Source organism: Mauremys reevesii, linkage group 3 (assembly GCF_016161935.1).
Source record: "Mauremys reevesii isolate NIE-2019 linkage group 3, ASM1616193v1, whole genome shotgun sequence".
Classification (NCBI taxonomy): domain Eukaryota; kingdom Metazoa; phylum Chordata; order Testudines; family Geoemydidae; genus Mauremys; species Mauremys reevesii.
Genome location: NC_052625.1, coordinates 110481208 through 110506581, shown reverse-complemented (window position 1 = coordinate 110506581; position 25374 = coordinate 110481208). Strand labels below are relative to the sequence as shown.

The 25374-nt window shown below is 43.6% G+C and overlaps 1 protein-coding gene across 3 annotated transcripts in view; it reads right to left on the bottom strand.

The window, feature by feature from the left end:
* Positions 1-25374, bottom strand: part of SLC18B1 (solute carrier family 18 member B1) — a 35508-nt gene that overhangs the window by 5583 nt on the left and 4551 nt on the right. For all 3 annotated transcript variants that reach the window (XM_039530001.1, XM_039530002.1, XM_039530003.1), the window contains exons 4-8: positions 18542-18615; positions 6427-6574; positions 4569-4725; positions 2555-2691; positions 925-1026 (exon numbers count right to left, since the gene is read on the bottom strand). In XM_039530001.1, coding sequence (XP_039385935.1) covers positions 925-1026; positions 2555-2691; positions 4569-4725; positions 6427-6574; positions 18542-18615 — 618 coding nt within the window. The remainder of the gene's footprint in view (positions 1-924; positions 1027-2554; positions 2692-4568; positions 4726-6426; positions 6575-18541; positions 18616-25374) is intronic.

The following is a 25374-nucleotide window of genomic DNA, read 5'->3' as shown; positions in this document are numbered from 1 at the left end:
ATGCTCACTCCCTGGCAACTGCTCCATACTATGCAGATAGTATCAGGAGGCTTTCAGGAGGTGAGGGCATCTCAAGCCACTGTGCCCCCATTCCAAGCAGACTCTGCTACCAGGGGCCCAAAGCTTGGGTGCCGCTAGCAGAATCATGCAAGTCCTACTTTTCTGCAGCATAAAGTAAACAAAACAAGAGTGTACATATGATTCTGATGTGAGATTAATGGCTCTCACTACTGTCAAGGAAAGTTGATAATGCACCCTCATTTTGGAAATAGAATACCTCTGCTTTTCCTATTTTCCTCAGCCAATTAGTGACAGCGAAAAAGTAGTAGAAAAGTGATATGCACTACATCAAAAAACTGTGGACACATTTTCACTTGTGATCACATAAGGCTTGGATAAGGATCTCCAAAGATAAAAGGCTGTGTCACCAAAATCTCCTACACCATGCACATATCCTGAGCTCATTTGAAATATATTCATACAGTTAGACTGTTACTAAGAATGTGAAGATACAGTGGGCCAAAACATTTTTCTGATAGGAAAAAGACAATTTCATGATAGTTTGTTCACTGCCCCATAATCTCCTGCCACCAGCTCTACTTGAAGTAGTGAGTCAGAGGTATTTGCCCACCTAAAATCCTGCTCTATACCAGCTACAACATACATACACTTGTCCATTATGTTTACTGTATCTATTTATGGACTTACTGTAGCACCCAATCCTGCAAAGGGATACACGCAGGTGGTCCTTTTTAGAGTTCCATTGACTTGAAGAAAATGGGACCCAGTGCAGGTGTAAGGGCCTGTGAAGAATGGGGGTCTGGGTCTATGACTTCAGAACAGAGGCTTCTGTTTTTTTACTTTGTATATCTAAATTAGCCATGAACATAGGACACTATACAAGTAATTAGAGATTGTACTTACTGGCATTTTATCACTTAGAAACCCAAGCAATGGTGAAGACAAGGAGTAGGAGAGTGCCAAACCTAGGAATACTAACCCCACATAACCAGCTGGTAATTTGAACTGCAAAATAAAATTTTGACAAAAGCATGGGAATTAGTATTCCATTATCATTACCTTTTAAATTAAGTGGCTGAAGTCAATATTTTTTTCCTTATTTTTGTGATGTGTATTTTTCAATACTTGGGATATCAGCTGTAGATTTTCAGTTCCCTCCCCTATCTCAAATATCTTCAGTTCATCAGGTTCCATCACTCCACTGACATACACAGTTCAAGTCTAATCTCAAAGGAAACAGATTTGCCCCCCAATCCAGAATGCTGAAACTTAATCTGGGGTGTTTGAAATCTAAATCTCAGAGGCTGGTATTAAGTAACTCTTGTATTTACATCTCCAATTTTTAGTTTTGTTAACAGTTAGTAGAATTCTATAGTATTGATAGTTTCCTATTTGTGCATTTATTTTACAGCATGACTTGCCTTGATAATACTTTTTTCCCTGCAGTGTAAAAGCCAAAGATTTGATTTTTCTAAACAGTCAGATGAAAACATATTCAGCATAGTGAATGGGAAGAAGAGAGGAAAGGAGTCTCACTGCAGCTGAAACAGAATGAGAAGCATTCTGAGGGCAACAAAAATGATTAGGGGTATGGAACAGTTTCCATATAAGGAGTAATTAATAAGACAAGGACTTTTCAGCTTGGAAAAGAGACGACTAAGGGGGGGAGAGGATATGATAGAGGTCTATAAAATCCATGATTGGTATGGAGAAAGTAAATAAGGAAGTGTTAAGGGAAGGAGTAAACAACACAAGAACTAGAGGTCACCAAATGAAATTAATAGGCAGCAGGTTTAAAACAAACGGAAGTATTTCTTCACACAACGCACTGTCAACCTGTGGAACTCTTTGCCAGAGGATGTTGTGAAGGCCAAGACTATGACAGGGTTCAAAAAAAGAACTGGATAAACTCATGGAGGATAGGTCCATCAATATCTATTAGCCAGGATGGGCAGGGATGGTGTCCCTAGCCTCTGTTTGCCAGAAGCTGGGAATGGGCAACAGGGGATGGATCACTTGATGATTATCTGTTCTGTTCACTCCCTCTGGGGCAGCTGGCATTGACCACTGTCTGAAGACAGGATACTGGACTAGATGGTCCTTTGGTCTGACCCAGTATGGCCATTCTTATGTAGAATGTTGTAGCATAAGCTTTATTCATCTGCTATTTGACGTTCCCTAGTTTTATAGGCGAATGCTACAATGCCATCAACAATTCATAAATTTAGATTTAAAGAGCTCAGTCAGTTCAAATATTCCAGAATGGCAGCTACTGCAAAGTCTGAAAATACTCTTCTTACCCAATCACATGCAAGTGAACCCCCTGACATTCACATGCATTATCTGTACATACCTAGCCAGAGACAGGAAATGGGTAAGAATCAGTATTACAATATCAGGCTCAGATAACACGGACAATAAGCACATTTGATAGAATAAGATTTATTAGAACATTGATTTTAAAATATTTGGATTAAAGTACTCCATATTGCTGAAGTCATTAACCCATCTCTTGCACATTAAGATGACTCACCTTCTCTGAAACGAACAGTGACATGGTGGGATCCAAAAAGCCTAAACATGCACTTAGTGAAAATATAGTAGAACAGAGAAGTACAACTTTTGGCAGAGTAATGAGCATCCAGAACGAGTCCTTGGTAGCGATTGCATCTGTTTTAAAAAAAGAAAAGAAACTGTGTTCTTTGATACATGGGTTGTGTTTAATCCGATACGCTTATAACCCACTTTCTTGCTTACGAGATTCAGTTTTCTCCCTCTCCCACTGCTTTGAAGGTAGTTGTCTCTCACACAAACTGAAGCAAAATTTAGAATGTTACAGGTCATCCTTGGACATTGTTATAAGATCAGATTTATTTATTTTAAGCCTCCAGCTTGGAAACTTGACAAATGAAGAACGCAATCAGAACTTAAATTTTCCTACTTAATACCTTCAGTTTAGAACAAGGTAGTTGGCAAATGCTTATTGAGTGACTAAGATGATAGAATAGACAAATATAAGAAATACAACCACTTTTCAGGTGCCATTGTGATGTTTTACATTTCTAAATTATGCTCCATGGGCCTGATCCTGCACACACTTCAATATGTGTATGGTCTCATTGTGCATACAATGAGACTGCTACTCACATGCACTATCATCTACAAGATCAGATCCTATAGCTCTTTGTACAATGGACTTCCACAATGCAGAATTCCAAAGCTGCATAATTCAGAGTATTTATATCCAAGCTATAAACCATCTTCCAAAGACAGACAAATGGTTAACCAGCATATCTCATCTAACAGTAGTAAGCAGGATACAGACTTGTATATATAGATGGTGCTTCCTCTCCTATGATTTGTTATAATTGCCATCCTCTCCCTTTTGGGCTTCCTAAAAAGATTAGAGTCTTTAGCCACGCAGTTCCTCTGATCCTCCAATGTTAATCACACCTGTACTCTTCTATTAGTTTCACCCTCCAGCAATATGACTATCTTTTAACATAGGCTATTTATGTTAGATCAACAGATACCTCCCAGCTACCTTTTTCTCCCCAAAACTGGGCCATCCAAACTTGATCTAATGAAATGCAATCACAACATGAGACTTCAAAGAACTGCATGCAGCTGGATTCTCTTCCACGTGTGAAATATATCTTGCATCGTGGAATGCAATACATAGAAATCCCTTTGTCCTCGGTACTGTACACCTCCAACTTGCTCAACAGCATGGTGAGACAAAAGGTACCGTATATCTACACTGCAAAAAGACCCAAAACGGTGCGTCTCAGAGACTGGGTCAACTAGTTGGACTCCTGCTACTTGGCTAAAAATCGCAGTGTAGACATTCCTAAGTGGGAACATCTACACCAAGGGTTCTCAAACTGGGGGTCGGGACCCCTCAGGGGGTTGCGAGGTTATTACATGGGGAGTCGCAAGCTGTCATCCTCCACCCCAAACCCCGCTTTGCCTCCAGCATTTATAATGGTGTTAAATATATAAAAAAGTGTTTTTAATGTATAAGGGGGGGTCGCACTCAGAGGCTTGCTGTGTGAAAGGGGTCACCAGTACAAAAGTCTGAGAACCCCGATCTACACTGCTATTTTTAGCCCAGTAGTGCAAGCCCAAGTCAGTTGATCCAGGCTCTGAGACTCACTGCTATGGGGTTTATTTTTTTTTCTGTGTAGACTTACCCTAAGACAACTTAGTGTTTAAAAGTCCCAAAGAGACACATCATGTAGAAAAATCTCACTTCATTTCAATGCAACAGAGAAAGCTAGTGTTTACAGGGATGGACACAAGAGAGGAGATTCATTCCAAGCCACATGCATCCATGATTTTTAGTTATGTTCAACAAGGACCTGATCCTGCACCATTAAAATCAGTTGCAGTTTTGCCACAGACTTCTTGCGCTTGATCCATCTCCAGGGATCTCACAAGGATAGCTACATACAAGTGGAATTAAAGGGTTTTACTAGAGTGAGTATCTATTCATCCATCTCAAATTTGAAATATCGAACAAAGGAAGTGGAAGGAAAAGAGCCTACCGTATTTTGGTAAGAGGTACATGTTCAGAGGCACCAGGATCAGCACTAAGCATCCTAGCACTATGAAAGGGACTTCATAGCCAAAGGACTGATACAAAAAGCCACCTATAGGTGGGCCCAGCACTAGTCCAAGCCCTGTAAAAATTTCAAGACTGCCCTGTGGGGGGAGGGGGCGAAGGAGAGAAAGAGAACAAAGGTTAGTAGATCATTAGTAGGTCATTGATCAAGAGCTAGAACAAATCATAACCATAAATCAAAACCTTTACATGCAAGGACAGCAAAGGGAGACTGAAAGTTGGCTGGTTAAAAGCTAAGTGAGCTTTTAAGAGTAAGACCAAATGTACTGCTTCCTTTTTCAGTCTTAGCCACTCAAATGATGCCTAATGTACTCAGTTCCTAGGGAAAAACATCTCCAGTGCTGTTCCATATACCCAATACATCTGCAAAGAGGCCAGCAATGAAGTGACCACATTTCCCGAATACAAAATTACATTAGAACCTGAAGGGGAGAACTTAGTAAGCATATCGCAATGAATCATCATCAAGTCACCTCTTTGGGGCTTGGGTGAAAGATGCCTTAAATTAAATAACTTTTCTACCTACATACAATTGGTCAAGTTTAGCCCTTGCAACAATCTAATGAAGTCTATCAAGCTACAAGAGAGATACGTTTGATCCATTAAGTTTATTTTATTGGATACAACCTCAAAGAACAGGATGAAGGGGACCTACCTGGACTTCCTCTCTTCCTGTTATAGTACCATTAGTCCCCATTGCCAACATATGTTACATCATTTGATCAGCTTATATTTAGAGCAAGATTGACAGGTGCCAGAGGCCCAAGTTCAACAAGTCTCTTTAAGTACCTTCTTGACCTGGGGCCTTGCATAGGGAAATGGAGGACCTGATCTTGTCAAAGGTTTTTTTCCCCCCCCCCCAATTAAAATTTTATTTAACCCTCCATCCTCCCCTGCACTTCAGCTCTCCTCAGCTACCCCAAACAAAAAAATTATTACTTCTATGTAATTAAACATCAGCACCAATTCCTACTCCAAGTCTCCAGCCATACCCACTTTTTAGATCCCTCCTCCCATTGCTACTGGCTTGCTGTTTTTAAAGCTAGGGTACAACATTAGTATCATGCAGGGTTTGGTCAGCATGCTCTCCCTTCTGTCTATTCCTAGTGAAGTCATCACCAATGCAGCTGGACACAACAGCACTTTGTAACAGTCCCACTAGAACTGATGAACCTTAGAAGAAAAAATCCCAGCTGTGATGGTTTAACTCCTCACTGAAGCCTCTGGTTACAGATTGATTCTTAAGCAGAAAGCTGTATGATAAGCCAAGACATTTCCTTTTGTTGTGTAATGTCATATGCCATGTCATAACAGAATTCAGTTTTCATGAAGACTAGATTAAATGGTTGCATTTTTAAAAAGCTTTCAAGTTGTACGTTGTCTGTCAGTCTTCCACCCATGTTTCAAACACTGGCAAATGGATCACAACAAGAATATATTAAAAATCCCTCTTCAACTAATCCTCAGAAAGTCAAAGACTTATTTTCTAATGCTCCTGTATAAATTACTGAATGAACTCAGTTTTACATCCTCATTCCTTCCATTGTTGCAGGACCTACCTAACTTTTGTTGCACCTGAATCGTGTTTATTCCTTCACGCATATAGCATTTTAGAGATTTTTTTTTATTTTTATTTTTTAAGCTGGATGAGCATATGGTACACTTGACACTAGCTGTATGGTTACAGTGGCTGTTTGGTATACAAAATGCATAAAGATATGAGAGTCATTAAAACACTTTTATTCTGGATATTTGACTAAAATGTGTAGTTCTGTACATACCATTACTGTAGCTATATTATTGGGAAAAGCTTTTGCAAGAATAGAAAATGATGCTGTCACTGCTGCAGCAAAGCCTATGGCATCCATCGCTCTAACCAGAAAACACAAACCAATGAATACTGGTCCATCAGGTGCTTTGTCCAACAAACTGAAAAAACAAGGAAACTAATGAAATTTAGCAAAATAAAAACCCCAATCCTTAAAATACAACTGTAAGGTAAACTCCTAACGTCTTCTAGATATGGCATGGTCCAGTGGTCAAAGCACAGGGCAAGTCTCTTGCCCTTTGTCAAATGGGAATCTCTCTTACCTACCTATCACATATGTATAACATCATATAAAGAAAGAGCTTGAAAATTTTGGACACCTTGCAGCCAACATAGGCTCTCCTTGCATCAGAGTCCAGATCCAGAATCCTCGTAAGAAGCTCATCTCCACTTTTATTCCTAGTTGCTGTGGAAGGTGCTGTCTCTGGACCTTGCTTAGGGACTCCAGCTTTTTTGTATGTGCCTATGACTAATATACATTTGACACATTAGAAACTCCACTAGCTCTGGGTATGTTTAACACTGCATTATAAACACAGCCTCAGACCCAGGCTTGAGTCCTTACCCCCTTCTTCTCTATCATCCACATAAAAATATTCTGATGAGTCAGTGAGCTCTCAGGACCTGGGTCTTAGGATCCACCAAGGGGAGGTGAGGGGAGGTGCAAGTGAGCCCAAGCCCTGCTGTGACTCCAAGCGCCGTCTTTCTATAGCATGGATGCAGCTCAAGCCTGGGTCCCTAGACCTGCGGCCAAAGAGTCTGTCACCACTATACCACAATCCTCTGGGCCGGTGTTTCTCAGACCTTCGCGTCCGAAACTACCTAGTCAGTTCCCAGGCATTGGAAGCAATCCTTCCTTTCCATGCTGACAGTTGAACTGGGTTCAACCATCTCCTGTGTTCACTATGCCCAGCAACAAAAAGCAGCCGGTTGTATTAATATACATGGTATAAATGGGCCAAATGTATTAGCATAACCCAGTCACTGTTTAACATTAAATAGCAGAAAACAAGGTTCGGGAATTAGGATACAGAGACTTCAGCCGCTTTAGCACCATAGAAAACATCATTAAATATCCTTTTAACCTTTTGTTAAGGATACAGAAAAGGAAAAGCAGTTAAAGCATTTGAAATGTAAAGTATTAAATATGGCTTTCACTTTAACATCTCGTCCCCTTTCCCTGTAGAGAGTTTTCAGAAGAAAAAAAAAATGTTGTTTGACAGTCTCTTCAATGGTATCAAAGACAGGAATAACTGTCCTTTTTGGGAAAAGAGAAGTTAGGTGAGAAGGGCTGGAGATTTCCTAACTTCTTCTCTTCCCCGCCACAAAAGGACAGTTATTCCTGTCTTTGATAGTCTCTTCGATGGTATCAAACAAGGGGCCTTTTTCTTCTAAAATTGGACTTCAACAGCAGCAATGAGGAAATCTCCAGCCCATCTCAGCTCATTGCTGTTGCTGAAGTCCGAAGAAAAAGGCCCCTTGTTTGATAGTCTCTTCGATGGTATCAAAGATGGTATAATGGTCATCCCAGGTGGCATTTGGGATTCAGCTGGAGCCGGCAGGGGTGGCGATGTCACCTGGGTCCCTCTCTCTCTGGCCCATTCTGGTCAGGATACCTCTCAGGATCAGGATGAGAAAAGTCCAGGGCTCTAGGAAATTGAAGCGGGGGCAGCTATGATGGTGAAGCTCACTGCAGTAGTTTCTGTCTGTTCTTCATCTGTATTTTTGTTTTCAGACTTTCCCCCGCATAAAAATGTTTTAAGAACCCCAAAAAGGGAGTGATGGGTGGAATAGCCTCTACCTTTATTATTTTGTTCACCAATTAGGCCTAATATCTGAAATATCAATATTGGTATATTAACTTCACATCTCCTGTTCATAAGTCAAGCATATAATTCAAAGACTGTTGAAATTATCAACGTGGCCTTTGTGGTTTAGGCTAATTGAGCTGCTTTGTCTGGTTCTCTTGCACTCGTTACAACATTTGTTAGAATAGGTTACCGTGACATCATATGAATTTACACTCACTTTTTACAGTTAAAACTCACACTTAGGGCAAATTTGTGAGCCCATTCATCACAAGCCCCACACTACGTGCACTGCTAGGTGGCCATGGGAACACAGCCAGATTCTGGTTAATCTCTGGTGTGAGGCAAACAAGATGTCTGACTTCATCAAGAGTAGCAGAAATGATCACGTGTCCCAGGAAATGTTGCAGAAGTGTGCGAAGTTGGGGATTCACCAGACAGCTGGTCCATGCAGAGAGAGACTCAATCAGCTCAAGACCAACCACTCCAAAGTCAGAGATGACAGCCCAAATCCGGGAACTCCCTGCCTCTTCTACGAGGCCTTTGGCAGGGTAAAGAGAACTGCACTGACCACTGAGCCCATGGTGGTGCATGACAATCTACTTAACAGAGATGGCATCCTTATAACCCCCAACTCTCAGGCAGCATCAAAGGAGAGCCAGCAGCCACTGGATCAAGCTCAGGAAGTGACTCTCTGGTACTTACAATGGTCCCTGAAGAGGCTTTACTACTAGAGCAGACACAGCATGTGAGGATAGCCGAGAGGAACACCCCGCAGCAACAAAAGCAGAGAAGGCAGTAGTAGTGCCAGAGTCTGGTAAGTTTCTGACCCCATGTTTGTTATTAAATATATGGATGGGATGGATTTTCAGCTTATGCCCCAATGAAAATTATTATTACAAGCCAGGGGTAGCAGCATATATCAACTAATGGTGGAAGACCTGCCAGAACCATTTTGAATTCCATGTGGTGGGGTGACACAATGAATACTGGGAAGTGAATACAAATATTACACAAGCAGTTATGATTCAATTTTTACTTGATAATGATGCTGTCAAAGATGTGCAGGTATGTTAAAATTAAAATTCTTACACAGACTTTTCTGGTATTACAACACACCATACAAATCAGACCAGGATGAGCTGCATATCCAATTACTATAATGGGGGTATATAATCCATTGGTGCCATATTCACAGTCTGAAATACACTGGGGGAGTTGTATGTAGTCCCTTGGTGCCATACTACCCACTGTGTGACCTTGGGCAAGTCACTTCTCTCTGCCTCACTTTATCATCTGCAGAATGGATGTCTAATATGTACCTGTTGTACCTCCCATGGGTGTTTTGCGAATGTTTGGAAAGTGCTTTCCAGAAATCCTCAGCTGAAAGGTACTTTATAAATGCAAACTCTTATTTTGTTATTGAATATAGAAATGTGGTGGAGAAGGGGATGCTTTGAAGTCCCATATTACACAAGTACAATCCCAGGGGAACGGGGAATGTTATTTAGATGATGTATAACCTATTATAAGTCTGGCCTGTGCCTGGGGTGTCTATACACTCTATGGATGCTGTATTAAGAGTCCATGTTGTCCAGTATGTAGTCCATTGAGGATGTATTGTCAATCCAAGCTGCACCAGGGTCACTGCCCAAATGCAGGGCGCTTTCCGGGGGGCTGCAATACATCTGCAGGATAACAGCCTCCTGGTGATTTGCCCATGAATTTTCACCCAATCCCATTTGCAGATTGCAAACTTTCCTGAAGCAGGAACTCCAAATAGGTGGTCACATTTCAGGGGAAAGGCTTATTAAATAGGGCTCCTCTATAGGTCACTAGCCCCCTCCTCTTGTCGATTGCTGGTCAGGGCCAATAAGCCCTTTATCATACACAGGTAGCTTGTCCCCAGTAGCTTGGAACACAAGATCCCTTTGACATTCAGGAATTGCCAGAAGTATTATGTCCTACAGAAAGTGGACAGCCTAAGAGGATTATAAAACCATACAGAGTAAGCGATGGTAAGCTGTCTCCTCCCCCACAAGGGGAAAATGAGCTGTTTAAATTTAAAATTAAAATTGATCTTGTAAATTGGACTTCACTGTAATGTGTAACTACTTTCTGCTCAACTCTCAGCAGTGTCTGAGAACAGAATGTTATCTGAATATAATAAACCCAGAGTATCATTTTTTGATCTTAAGATTTCAGATGAAGTCAAACTATTTTTTTAAAATACTCAGACAATAATGTGTTCTTTCATTTGGCTTGGTATGCCCTTCCACCTCTGCAGGGCTACAATAGCCAGCCATGAACCTTGTGGAGGAGGCATACGCCTGTCAATGAAACAGGTACATGAAGAATGATGGACATCCTGAATAAGGCCAGTCAGCAACTTCAATACCAATGGCCAGGTCCAGACAAAAAGAGGCTGCGCTGAGCGAGGAGAGATTGTTTTCCAGCAATTGCGCTGCCAAACAGTGCTTGAGAGGGGAAAATAGAGTACAACAGAAGTAACTGGTTGAGAGACTGCTTGTGTTCACGACAGTGAGACTGCAGACTCCAACTCCAGCCCCTCCTGTTCCAGCCCCATTCCATGAGTCCCCTCCATGGTGCAGTGTTCCCATGTCAGAGAACTGCACAATTCTGTGGTTGAGTGGTCCATACCACAAGGAATAAACATTATGTGGAGACAAGTGTACCCTGTTCACTCCTCCACGCTGGTGCAACAGGGCTAGCGCATGCAGCACACACTAGAAGGGCTAAAGAGCAGAGGGACATAAAACACTCCAAGCTCTGTTTCACTAATTTTGAGTGTCCTATATGTAGTCAGTTATTAGATGCATGTCTAGAAATAGTGATTTTATTTCCACACCGAGATGGAGTCACGAGAACTGTTTATCATCTTTACTAAAGCTGACTTACATGGCAATCCAAAACAGTAAGTTAAAACACGTGCCTATTTTATACAATAAAGAAAAAATGCACAACAACAATATATTGCACTGCATCCATAAGTTCAAACTCATAAGAACCACCACCTCTAGTGGGATGGGTGAATAGAACCCATCTCCCAACAGATATAAATGGTGAGCAAAATACTATTAGGATGCACTTACATTCACACATGAATTATTCACCCTCATCCTAAGGCCTGTGCAAGCCCACAGTGTGGTCACAAAAAACATCCCTGATTTCCATTGCATATAGGGATCCTGCTCCAGTTAGGACAGGTGCACTTTTTGGGTCTGTGTACCAGTCAAGCAATCCAGCAGGATCCTGAGTCCACTGCTGTTGGAATGGCTCAACTTAGTCCTCACAGACATTATGCAGAATGCAGCAGGGCACAATACTGCAGACGGCATTGATAAATTTGGCATTCAAATGTTTCTGAAAAGAACACCAACAGGATTTCAATCCACCAAACACATTCTACAGCTAGTGAGAGTATAATTAGCCTTCTTTTGCCAGACCCTCTGACATCAGAGTACGGGTTAAAATGTCATGGCAAAAGTGGGCACAACACAGGGTCCCCCAGTGGGACAGTTACCCATTTATAACATCACTTGGTGGGAAGAGTGTCCCAATCTATGGAAAATCCTGGCATTACATACTTAGGCTGTACAGCCTATGTTAGAGTCCATCAATTGGCCAGTGTGTTCAACCAGATACTGCACAATGATGGAGCAGAATTCTTTGGGGTTTAGGAGCATTTTGAATGCACAGAGGAGGGCAAAACTAAAGGCACCAGTCCCATCTATGGCCACAGCACAGTTGAGAAAATGGGCTTTCCAAACACCAGCAATTATTTCAGGGACTTTGTTTATGCCCACTAACCTTTGAATAAATCACAGTTCTGATTGCCTCGCAAACTGCTACCAATACAGCTGATTTGCCAACACAAAACTGGGTAGCTATAAACCTATAGCAGTCAGGGATAGCCATCTGGTAGCTGGCTATAGGAACCTGCTTCTGGATTGGCATGGTCTCCCTCATGTACGCACCCTGACACTGCAGGGTCAGGGCAAGCTGTTCAGAAAGCTCTAGAAACATCAACTGCTTCATGTGAAAGTTCTGGAGCCACTGCTGGGCGTCCCAGGTCTGCATGATGATGTAATCCCACCAGTCTATGCTCATAGCCCTGCTCCAGAAGCACCAATCTACATATGAGGAATCTGTGGCTATAGCAAGAGTCACGAACAACAGCCACCAGTTGACGTCTACATTTTTTTTTAAATAAGTCCCTCTGGTAGGACAAAAATGGCTGCCAAGATGTCCACCAGTGTCTCAGACGTATAAAAAAACAAACAAACAAACAAACACGCTTGACAAGTTCTTCCAAAGTCGCTTCATCCATCTTGGTGGCTCCAGTTGCTAGGCGTGTGTAGACCCAAAGATGGCTCCACTGCATGTGTTGGCAGGCTAAGACAACTTCTGGTCAAGTGCCATGGAATGGACAGTCAAGTTTTGATATTCCATGAACTAAGGCCTAGAGAAGCTACAGCTAGTGTTTTCCCCAGGAACTGAAATGGGGGGAGGGGGGGAAGGAGATGAGGGAGAGATGGGAACTGTTTGAATTTACAGGATGAGTGAGGGTCAATGATGATGAGACCATGAGGGTGAAGGTGGGCTGTATGGCATCATAGTAAAAATTGCAAAAATATTTCCACAGCCATTTTATTAGATTTAACTCATGTTAAAAACACCACCACCACCACTTAAGGTTGGCTACTCAAGCCTTGTATGAAGCATACATCTTCATCCTTCTTGATTTCTTTTTGTAAGTTTGAACAACTCTGTTAATGAATGCAGTGCATTTGAGAAGTTCATCTTTGGTATGCTCATTAGTTCATTGATATGCTCATTAGTTCATTCATGTGATCAGATAGAAGGCAACTTCTTTCGGAACAAAAAAATTCTATTCAATGAAGAAAAAGAACATTCAGCTGTAGCTGTAGTGACTGGGAGTAGCAAGAGATGAATTCCTACTTCTTTCATCCCAGGAAACATAGCACAAAGATTGGGTCAAGCCACGAGTGATGATAAAGAAGTTGAAGATGAATGAATGAATGATTTGACTTATGATATTCCACTGTAGGTTCACATTCTCTATTCTGTCCTGATCACATGGCAGCCCATTTCTGGTACTGCCCCACTCCACTCCACTGTCAGTGTTTTATAAGACAGGCATCTGTAAAAAGCTACGTAGAGGCTGAGGACAATCCAGAAGTAGCTGTTGTAGATTTGTAAGAATCAAGTCTGTATACTTTTTCAGCTGGCTGAAACACATCTTGTCCTCTTCACTTAAGGATTCAATACAAGTGCTGTCATTAGTTAACTTCTGGACTGAAGTCTTTGCTTCCTCCAGTATGTTTTCAACGTATCACTCTGATAGACGCTAAATTTGAATCAATTGCTGGACAAAGGTCTACTATTGTTGTTGCAGATGCCCAGATGGCATTATTTAATGACCCAAGTGGTTTCAACAGTAGACTTGCAAAAGAGAGAATGATGATAGTCTTCTCTGAACATAGCAGCAGAAGTAGTCCACCAGCCTCACCACTTAGATCTGTCCTATCTTGCTAGATACTTTCCAAAGCCAGTAATAACCATTGCAGTAATTTTAAGACAACAGCCAGAGGTCATTCATGAGAAAGCCAGTGGGTATTCCCAGATTGGAATCATATGATCTCAGTCCCAGTGTATCCATTCCCCCCCCCAGGATAGTCAGTCTTTCCGGACTTTGTTTTAAGCAAAAGCATAATGAAGACATTAAATTTATGGCTTTTTAAATGTCTTTTGGAGATTCTACAGCTGGTACTAGTGCTTGTTGAAGTAGATGGCCTCTGTAGTGTGAATAGGAGAGATTAGGGTTATACTTTTCTCTGAGCAAAGCTTGTACTCCACTAGGTCTCCAGAGAAGTTTGCAGCTCCATCAAATGCACAAGCAACCATCTGTTTGGGGTTTAAATTACAAGAATTTAACTCTAAGATATGGATTGTCACAGATGCAGCTGATGCATTTCTAGATGTTCAGGTTATAGAAAACACATCTATTGACCTACCACTGACATCAATGTACACAATGACTTAATACCTGATACCTATTTGCATCAGTGCATTCATCAGCCATGTACATAAATGTTTTGAATGTGGTGAGAGTTCTTCACTTTTTCAACTCCTGAGTCTTTCACTGTTGCACTGCATATGTCTAACCCAGGGGTGGGCAAACTATGGCCTGCAGGCCCCATCCGGCCAGTCAGAGCTTTGGATCCAGCCCGCAGGATTGCCACTCCCATGGCGCCATGGACCCCGTGCCATTCCCAGAAGCAGCTGGCAACACGTCCCTGCAGCCCCGGTGGGGAGGGCGGGCAGAGGGCTCCATGCACTGCCCTTGCCTGCTAGCACCACCCCCCGCAGCTCCCATTGACCAGGAACAGGGAACCGCAGCCAATGGGAGCTTCAGGGGAGGTACCCACAGGCTAGGGTAGCATGCAGAGCCCTCTGTCCTCCCTCCCCCAGGGGACACAAGGATATGGTGCCGGCCACTTCCAAGAGCAGCATGGGGTCAGGGCAGGCAGGCAGCCTGTCTTAGCACTGCTGCCACCCCAGAGCTGCTCCAGGTAAGCAGCCCCATGCTGGCCTGGCCCAAACCTCAACCCCCTCCTGCACCCCAACCCCCTGCCCTTAGCCTCCTCCCACACCCTCTCTGTGCCCCAACCCTTTCCCCTCAGCCCCTTCCTGCACACCACACCCCCAAGCCTACATTCAATTTCCCCACCCACATGTGGCCCTCAGGCCAAAAAGTTTGCCCACCCCTGGTCTAACCAGTCAGTTGAATTTCTTGCAGAAAGATAGTAAGCATTTGCCAATTTTTTTGGAACCAGCATCCAACTTCAGGATTAACTAGTGACAATGCACTTAACATTGGCCTCCAGTTTGTAGTGTGTGGTAGCTCTTGCTTAAATAGAAAGTATGATGCAACAACTATGTTTGTGTGCATAAACTTGTCTCTCCCACATTAACAACCTCATCAAGTACTTCTAAAGTTGTCTTTGACAGTGATTGGCTTATAAGGCTTTCTGCATGTCGCTGCAGTCCAGAGACTTGGTGTGTTGCAGCCTTTTCATGTAGTATGTCAGCATTGGCTTTGCTGACCAGTCTGGCAAAACAAGCTCCTCCACTTTTACTATATAAATCCATGGCACGCCCACATCTTGAATAGCATGGTGCAGATCTGGTTGCACCATCTCAAAGATATATTGGAATTAGAAAAGGTACATAGAAGAGCAACGAAAATTTTAGGGCTATGGAATAGCTTTCCATATGAAGAGCGATTAAAAAGACGGGACTTTTCAGGTTGGAAAAGAGACTGGGGGGGGAGGGGGAAGATAGGATAGAGGCCCATAAAATTTTGACTGGTGGGGAAAAAGGTGAATAAGGAAATGTTATTTCCTCCATCACGTAAGACAAGAACCAGGGGTCACCCAATGAAATTAATACGCAGCAGGTTTAAAACAAAAGAAATACTTCCTCTCACAACACAGACAACCCGTGGAACTTGTTGCCAGGGGATGTTGAGAAGGCCAAAACTATAACATGGTTCAAAACAAGAACTAGATAAGTTTACGGAGGATAGGTCCATCAATAGCTATTAGCCAAAATGGGCAAGGAGGCAATACCACGCTCTGAGTATCCCTAGCCATTGTTCACCAGAAGCTGGGAGTGAACAACAGGGGATGGGTCATTTGATGATTACCTGTTCTGTTCATTCCCTCTGAAGCACCTGGTATTGGCCACTGTCAGCAGACAAGGTACTGGGTTAGATGGACCATTGGTCTGACCCAGTATGGCCGTTCTTATGTAAAAAATAAAAATGTTTAATACAGAAACTCCAAGGTAACAGCCTCTTGAGATAGCGACAATGGGAGGTAACAACTTTGGAAAATAATGCATTTTAAAAATCTTGGCTACTAGGAAACATATAGTTAAGTTTCCCAGTCACAAATCTAGCATTCTGGAGCTAAACATAGCGCAACAAAGAAATGTTCTTTTAATTTTCCCTCCCTTCTCCCTCCACTGCACCTCACTTATAGTTGTTGTCCTTGAATTCAGCGGTGCTTTCACGTGAGCTCACCTCCCACCCTGATGGGGATAGCAGAGGAGGCACCTTGCTCATTCCTCCAGACTCTCACTCTGGGCACTGTTAGTTGTGCCACTGTTAACTTACCACTGGCCCCGCACTGTTACCTTCTGCTGCCATCTGCCACTGTGAGCTCTGCGAGTTGGTCTCTTGAAGTTCCACCAGCTCCCAGTGATTTCAGCTCTCAGTAGGGGAACCTCACTGCTAGTGCAGACTGGGAGTCTTCCACAGAAACACTGTCCTACAGCAGGTCTAAGCACTTAGACCTGATTATCAGTGATTTCAGCTCTAATCGTCATTTAAAAAAAAAAAAGACTCTCTACAGAGTCTAATCAATGCTATCTTTAAACTGGGGAGAGGGGCAGGTCAAATAGTGCCTGTGACTCTTAGGCAGAGCCCACACCAAGCAAAACACCTATCCCCACCCTCTCTCACCACTGGGATCTGGCATCCAAACCCCCTGCTTAGTGACTGCAGTCCTTGAGGGTGACCCCCCACCAAATCAAGACAGGCTAAGTACAGTTTTGCTGCCCTTTCCTCATACAATAAGGAGAACATTTTGTTACCCCCACATTCAATACTAAAAAGTGATTTGTAACCCAACATCAGCCAATACTGATAATTTGGGCAACACAGCCCTGTCTGCTGGATACCTAGGCAGAGTAGTGTGTTCATGTAAATACAGGCTGGTTCTGAAGCCTTCTCCTCCTATCCCCGGCTCATCGCTAGCTGCCAGGGAAGAGCTCATTGAGACCTTGCTTACAAGCCATAATTTGAAATTAGGTTAGCCAACATCACCAAAACAAATGTGCCCACATGATGATAAAAAAAAAAAATACAGCTGTGTGAGGAAGCTAATCTTTGTTCATACTTTTCAAATCTATTATGCTTTTTTCAGGTACAAGTATTTTATCATATGCTGTATATGCTTTTAAAGGGTGTATTAATACATTTCAATTTCAATTCAAATTTCCAACAATTAAATTGGCAACACTGCATGTAACAAGTTGACCACTGAGGGCAGGGGTGATGGGGAAATTCAGGGGGGTGTAGGGAAATCCCTTCAGCTGGATAGTTCACCAAGAGGCCTGGGATACGCCCCCAGAATCAGAAGGTTTGACTTGGGTCTATGTCACACAGTACAGATGCATCAGCATGATTGAGAGACCCAGGTCCAGAAATTGCAAGTCCATGTTCACTATGCAGTGTGTATGCAAAAGTACAGGCTCAGAAATACCAAGTCTGGAGACTTAGGTTCCACAGTCCCAAGTGGACAACGCAGTGTAGACATACCCCTACCACCTGAAAGGGGAAAGGGGAGTTTTATCTTCTACCACCTATTGCTGGAAAGGGGAGGGAAACTGTCTCTAGCCCTCCTCCAGCTTCCCCTGTCCTTTGGGGGCAAGTGGTCAGCACAGGGTCCTTCACCCCTGTGAAGAACTCCAGTGCTTTCCTCTGTTGCTTCTCATAGTTTTGCCAAGAAGCATCCCCGCTTTCACAGCTGCCCAATGGGGACTAGACACTTAAAAAAAATAAAGCCTATATGTTGCACAAGTTAGTGCCTTAGTCCCTACAAAAAGAACAGGAGTACTTGTGGCACCTTAAAGACTAACAAATGTATTGTAGCATGAGCTTTCGTGAGCTACAGCTCACTTCTTCGGATGCATAGAATGGAACACACAGACAGGGGATATTTATACATACAGAGAACATGAACATTAGTCCCTACAATTGCCAGGCAAAGCTTCTGATTTCCAAGTGGATTTAAAACAATTAAAAATCTCATTTTGTGAGCTAGATTTTGTATGCACTTATTACCATACTTAGTTGAGGTTTTTCCCAATAACTATAATTGCAAATTACATTTATGGCATCTTCCAGCCAAGGATCTCAGAGTGCTAAACAAGGCTTATAGCCCCATGATTTAGGCAAGTATTAGTCACACTTTACAGAGAAGGAAAACTAAGGCAAAGAGGTTAAGTCACCAGGCCAAGGTCAGAAACAGAGCTGAGGTCTTTCAACTCCTAGTCCTGAGTTTTAACAGCAAAACCATATGTTTTTCATATGATTAGAACACAATGCAAACTGCACACTAGAAACAAGATGCAAGAAAACACACTCACCCAAATAGAATTGTAACACATCCCGAAACAAACATCCCAGCCACAAACATGAATTTGGCTCCAATTTGTACAAGCTGCAATTGGTGAAGAATAAATGTTACATTTTAATTACTTCAAGTCCACTTTTATAAAGGAAACTTATTTGGGGAGTTTTGTTATGAAATCAAACACACTGTGTGCATGCTCTAGAAAAATCACTGACAGAACAAAGGCAGAGAATCAGAACCCCCCCCCCACCACCACCACACACACACACACTTAGCTTGTAACCAAACCTAAAAATATTCTAAATGGTTAAGTGACTTACCGTTGGGGGGGGGGGGGGAAGTAGGTTAAGTCACTGGTAGTGTTAACTCTCTCACTGCCATTTGCTGTAGCTTCTGTACAGTGGCAGAATGCACCAGCATTCTTATATCGCTTAGATAGAGTGACTCACATACATCCAGCATTGCCTATAGCAGGCAGTAATGGGGCTATTAAGGTAGACAATGGGGAGCTGACTAAAATGGCTGTTTCCATTTGCTTATCTATCGAACAGACTAGCTGCTAATCCAAGACAACAGGGTATGCAGCTCAGGGCTTATAAGCACCAGAGGCAGTAAACACAGGATCCCTGGAAGGCTAATTATTCAGGGAAAAGATCATTGTCATGGAAGCCAGTTTAAAAAACTAGTAACCATCTCTGATGTAAGAAATGCACTCCACTTCTTCCTAGTCTCAGAAATCCCAGAGGCAAGATAGCATGGCCTGCTTTCACTTGACTCTGCCAGCTAGGAAATGGACGGCTGGGGGCACAGCCTATGGCGAGGTCACCTTCAACAATAAGTCAGTGGGACTTCTTATTGCATTCTAAACCTCCCTTAGCATGAGCCCACATTTCAGTTTCTTTGGATTGTTCACGGCTAGAGAAACAGTCCCTGTACTGCAGCATGTTTTACTGAAGCCAGTGGTTTGTCCTGCTTTCAGTGAAACCCTGAGATGTCCAATCATTGCTATGGGCTATCTACTTGTCTATTGCATTAGTAATGAATTATGTGTTTCACACAGCAGCACCTCCAGTGGAGGCCTCAACTTTTCCACAGCTCCTACCTACCTGAGGGATAGCTCAGTGGTTTGAGCATTGGCCTGCTAAACCCAGGGTTGTGAGTTTAATCCTTGAGGAGACCACTTAGGAGTCTGGGGCAAAAATTGGTCCTGCTAGTGAAGGCAGGGGGCTGGACTTGATGACCTTTCGAGGTCCCTTCCAGTTCTAGGAGATTGGTATATCTCCAATTATTACCTTTAATTCATAGAATCATAGAATCATAGAATTCAAGATCAGAAGGGACCATTATGATCATCTAGTCTGACCTCCTGCAAGATGCAGGCCACATAAGCCGATCCACCCACTGCTTAGCAAGTGAACCCTGCCCCATGCTTCGGAGGAAGGCGAAAAACCTCCAGGGCCATAGCCAATCTTCCCTGGAGGAAAATTCCTTCCCGACCCCAAATATGGCGGTCAGCTGAACCCCGAGCATGCGGGCAAGACTCTCCAGCCAAACCCTCTGGAAAAGGTTACATCATACCAGGCACATAATTGACCTATTGACTAAGCCCGTTATCCTATCATACCATCCCCTCCATAAACTTATCTAGCTTAATCTTAAAGTCGTGGAGGTCCTTCGCCCCACTGTTTCCCTCGGTAGACTGTTCCAGTATTGCACTCCCTGATGGTTAGGAACCTTCGTCTAATTTCAAGCCTGAATTTCCTGACTGACAGTTTATATCCGTCGTCCTCGTGTCCACATTAGCACTGAGCTGAAATAATTCTTCTCCTTCCTGGTATTTATCCTCTGATATATTTAAAGAGTGTAATCATATCTCCTCTCATCCTTCTTTTGGTTAAGGAAAACAAACCGAGCTCCTCAAGTCTCCTTTCATACGAAAGGCCTTCCATTCCTCGGATCATTCTAGTGGCCCTTCTTTGTACCTGTTCTAGTTTGAATTCATCCTTCTTAAACATGGGAGACCAAAACTGCACACAATACTCCAAATGAGGTCTCACCAGCGCCTTATATAACGGGACTAGCACCTCCTTATCCCTACTAGAAATACCTCGCCTAATGCAACCCAAGACCGCATTAGCTTTTTAACGCCACATCACATTGCCTACTCATAGTCATCTTGCGATCAACCAGGACTCCTAGGTCCTTCTCCTCCTCCGTTACTTCCAACTGGTGCGTCCCAGCTTATAACTAAAGTTCTTGTTAGACATCCCTAAATGCATAACCTTACACTTCTCACTATTGAATTTCATCCTGTTACTAATACTCCAGTTTACAAGGTCATCCAAATCTCCCTGGAGAATATCCCGATCCTCTTCCGAATTGACAATACCCCCCAACTTGGTGTCATCCGCAAACTTTATCAGCCCACTCCTACTCTCGGTTCCCAGGTCAGCAATAAATAGATTGAATAAAATCGGACCCAAAACCGAGCCTTGAGGAACTCCACTGGTAACCCCCCTCCAACCGGACAGTTCCCCCTTCAATACTACCCTCTGCAGTCTCCCCTTTAACCAGCTCCTTATCCACCTCTGGATTTTCACTGATCTCCATCTTTTCCAATTTAACCAGTAATTCTTCATGCGGTACCGTATCAAACGCCTTACTGAAATCCAGATATATGAGATCCACCGCATTTCCCTTGTCTAAAAATCTGTTACTCTCTCAAAGAAGGAGATCAAGTTGGTTTGGCACGATCTACCTTCGTAAATCCATGCTGTAATCTATCCCAGTTGCCATCGGCCTCATGCTCGGAACCATTCTCTCTTTTAAGATTTTTCCATGACTTTGCATACTACAGATGTTAGACTAACAGGCCTATAATTCCCGGTCACTTTTTTCCCCTTCTTGAATATAGGAACTACATTAGCTAATCTCCAGTCAGTCGGTACAATCCCGAATTTAGGATTTATTAAAGATTATCGCTAACGGGCTAGCAATATCCCTCGCCAATTCCCTTAATATTCTAGGATGAAGATTATCCGGGCCCCCCGATTTACTTCCGTTAAGCTGTTCCAGTTTGGCTTCTACCTCAGCTACCGTAATGTCTACCCCCATATCTTCATTCCCATCGGTCCCTCTATCACTATTCTTTAGCCCTTCATTAGCCTCATTAAAGACCGAGGCAAAGTATTCGTTCAGATATTGTGCCATTCCAAGATTATCCCTAATCTCCACTCCATTTAAAGTTTTAAGCGGTCCCACTTCTTCTTTCTTGGTTTTCTTCCTATTTATATGGCTAAAAAACCGTTTGCTATTGGTTTTAATCCTTCGCTAGATCCATCTCCACTCGTCGCTTGCCTTTCTCACAGCTTCCTGCACCCTCTGACCTCAATAAGGTAGGTTTCCTTGCTGATCCTCCCATTTTCCACTCCCGGCACGCTTTCTGCTTTTCTTAATGACCCCTCTAAGACGCTTGCTCATCCAGCTCGGTCTAAAACTGCTACCTACGAGCCGTTTCCCCCTTCTCGGGATACATGCCTCTGACAACTCCTGCAACTTCAACTTGAAGTAACTCCAGGCGTCATCTGTCCTTAGATCCCTAAATATGTTAGCCCAGTCCACTTCCCTAACTAGTCGCCTTAATTTAGTAAAATTAGCCCTTTTGAAATCATACACCCTAGTCTCAGATGCACTATTGATTATCCTCCCATTTATTTGGAAACGAATTAGCTCATGATCACTCGAGCCAAGGTTGTCCCCTACAACAATGTCCTCAACAAGGTCCTCGTTCACCAAAATCAAATCTAAAATGGCATCCCCCCTCGTCGGTTCAGCAACCACTTGATGAAGGAATTCATTAGCTATCACGTCAAGGAAAAGCTGAGCCCTATTATTATTACTAGCATTTGTTTCCCAATCTATATCCGGGAAGTTAAAGTCCCCCATGATCAAGCAGTTCCTATTAGTGTTTACCTCCTTAAAAACATTAAAGAGCTCCCTATCCATCTCTAAGCTAGATCCCGGCGGTCTATAGCACACCCCAATCACTATCCTGGATGAGGCTCTGGTAGTTTTCTTCCCCAATGTGACCATTGCCCAAACAGACTCCGTATTGTCCATTGCAGCGCTAGTTATCTCATTACATTTTACCTCATTATTGATATACAGTGCTACTCCCCCACCTTTACCTTTGCATCGGTCTTTCCTAAACAGCACATACCCTTCCATACCTGTACTCCAGTCATGGCTACCGTTCCACCATGTTTCTGTTATTCCTACGATATCCGGTTTCAATTCCCGGACCAGGAGCTCCAGTTCCTCCATTTTGTTACCTAAGCTTCTCGCATTGGTGAACAAACATCCTAATTTTTCCTGTTGGGCTCCTCTCACTCTTTTTACCCAACTCGGTATGGACACAGTACTTCCAGTATGACTTGTAGATCTAGAATCTGTCCCCCCACTCTTCCTTACACTTAACTGCCCCCCTCTGGCTATATCTGTTATCTTGCTGTCCTCACTCCCAATGTGAAAATTTGGCGTGGAGAGCACCAGGACCTCTCCCGACCGTCTCCCCCCAGTGTCTAGTTTAAAGCTCTTTTAATCAGATGAGCCAGCCTCCCTCCTAGAAGTCTACTTCCTTCCCTACTTAGGTGGAGCCCATCCCTTGAGAACAGTTGTCTGTCCCCAAAAGCCTCCCAGTGCCCATACATCCCAAAGCCCTCCTTGTAACACCACTCCTCAGCCAACTATTAACCATCACGATCCTCTCACCCTTTGGCGCCCTTCCCTAGGGACAGGTAGAATCCCACTGAAGATCACCTGAGCCTCAATTTCCTTGAGCGTCTTACCCAACCTGGCATAGTCTCCTTTGATCCTCTCTAGCGAGAATCTAGCCGTGTCATTCGTTCCCACATGAAGGATGATCAAAGGGTTCTTACCCGCTCCTCTTAGGATCCTTTTCAACCTCAGGTCCACATCCCGTATTTTAGCACCCGGTAGACAGCACACCCTTCTGTTCTCCGGATCGGCCCTGGTCACAGGCCTGTCCAACCTTCGCAGTATGGAATCCCCAATCACGTAGACCTGCCTTCGCCTGGGGACAGCACGGTCCTCTAACCTATCCCCCGTTCCCCCTGGTCGCAAGCGCCTTCCATTCCTATCATCCCTTGTGGTTCCCCTTAAGCCATCCTGTATCTCCCCTGGGCCCAAACTTGGTGCTACTTCCATCGACTCCTCCCCTTTATCTATGGGACTGGCCGCTCGCCTCTTTTTCTTTGGCCTCTCACTGTCAGTTACCACTTGCTGTACCCCTTCCTCATTCTCCAAACCTTCAAACCTGTTCCTTAGCTCAATTTCCCCCTCACTGGCTCTCCTTTTCCTTGGCCTGCTTCTCACGGTCACATGCTTCCACCGCCCATCTTCCTCCTCTGGTGGTCCCCCTTCCTTGGCCTCAGCCCCTGCTCCCCCCTGTGCCCCTGGGCGTTCCCCCTCAGTTACTGCTTGCCATTGCTCCATTAGCCTCTCAAACCCCCTTCTGTTCTCTATCAGGGTTTCCACCTGCAGCTCTAGGCCCTGGATCTTTTCCTCCAGCAGCTCTATTAGGCGACACTTCATGCATATGTAGTACTGGTCAGGGTCCCCCGCTAGGACCAGGTACATACCACAGCTGCTGCATGCTCTCATCCTCGGTGTGTCCTCCGCTGCTTGGCTCATGGCTGCTGGCTGCTGCTGTCTTGGCTCCGCAGGGCCTCCCCTTCCACCTCCCCCTGCCAACTCCCACGCTAACTCCCCTGTTGGCAGCCCTGTTTGCTGCCTCCTGTGCCGCTGCTCGCATTACTTCACAGGAGAAAGTTGAGCAGACATATGTACTCCCAACTTCTGCCAAGATACACAAAAACTACAGCTCCAGCCACACCTAGCTCTGAGGCAGCCTCCTGGCTCAGCAAGAGGAGTATCTTCAGTTCTGTGTTAAAATACCAGGTGGAGTCTAACATGTGTGTGGGGGGAGGTAGCAGGAGAGAGAAAATAATATGAAACACAGGAAGAAAAGGGTGGTGGATGTAGACTGATGGAGGGGAGCAAGGAATAAGGTAAACTTAGAACTTGCCACGGTTTGAGTAGAAGGAGTTAACAAGTGCAATAAAGTAAATATGCCAGACAGGACATCAGTGGTGAGAAGAAGTAGGGTGTCCCCCTTTTCCCACCCCATATCAGTGGTCTGTTGTAAGAGTCCTTTTTCTGTGAGGGTTGGGAGATGTAGTTAGAGGGACCAGTTTCTTGGGAGACACTAGAGGTCTAACTCCACTTTCCCTGAAAAAAGACTAGAGGACTTTTCTTCTTTCTTTGGATAAGGAAGGGGAGAGAGAGGAGAAAAATTAATCTTAAAATCCTAAAAAAAGTCAAGATGTGGCCTTAAAGCAACCTGTACACAGGCTTAAGAATTATATTTGATAGCCACATTAGGGTAGGAACCTAGAAGATATTCTCTAACCTTAAAATGTTTTCCTTAAATGATTTAGCTCCATCCTCACTAGCAGGTCTGACTGCAGTCAATGCAGAGAGTGCATAAGGGGGTGATCCATTCATTGTTCCAAAACTGACATTTCTCAAAACTTTAGGTACTATTAGCCAAAAGATGGACAAATGTGCAATTTAAAAAAAAAAAAAGTACTCCCAAAAAAAGGAGTGGAAAGGAGAGCTTTGATCACAGTGTGTTCTGGTTGAGTGTTTGACCCCTTCTTGCTGGAGCTCTGCCTGCAACAACCCATTATTTTAAAAAACAGCACACAGACTTCTTCTGCTTCAAAATCAACAGTCTGAATGTTCAGTCAGAGAGAAACATGCCTT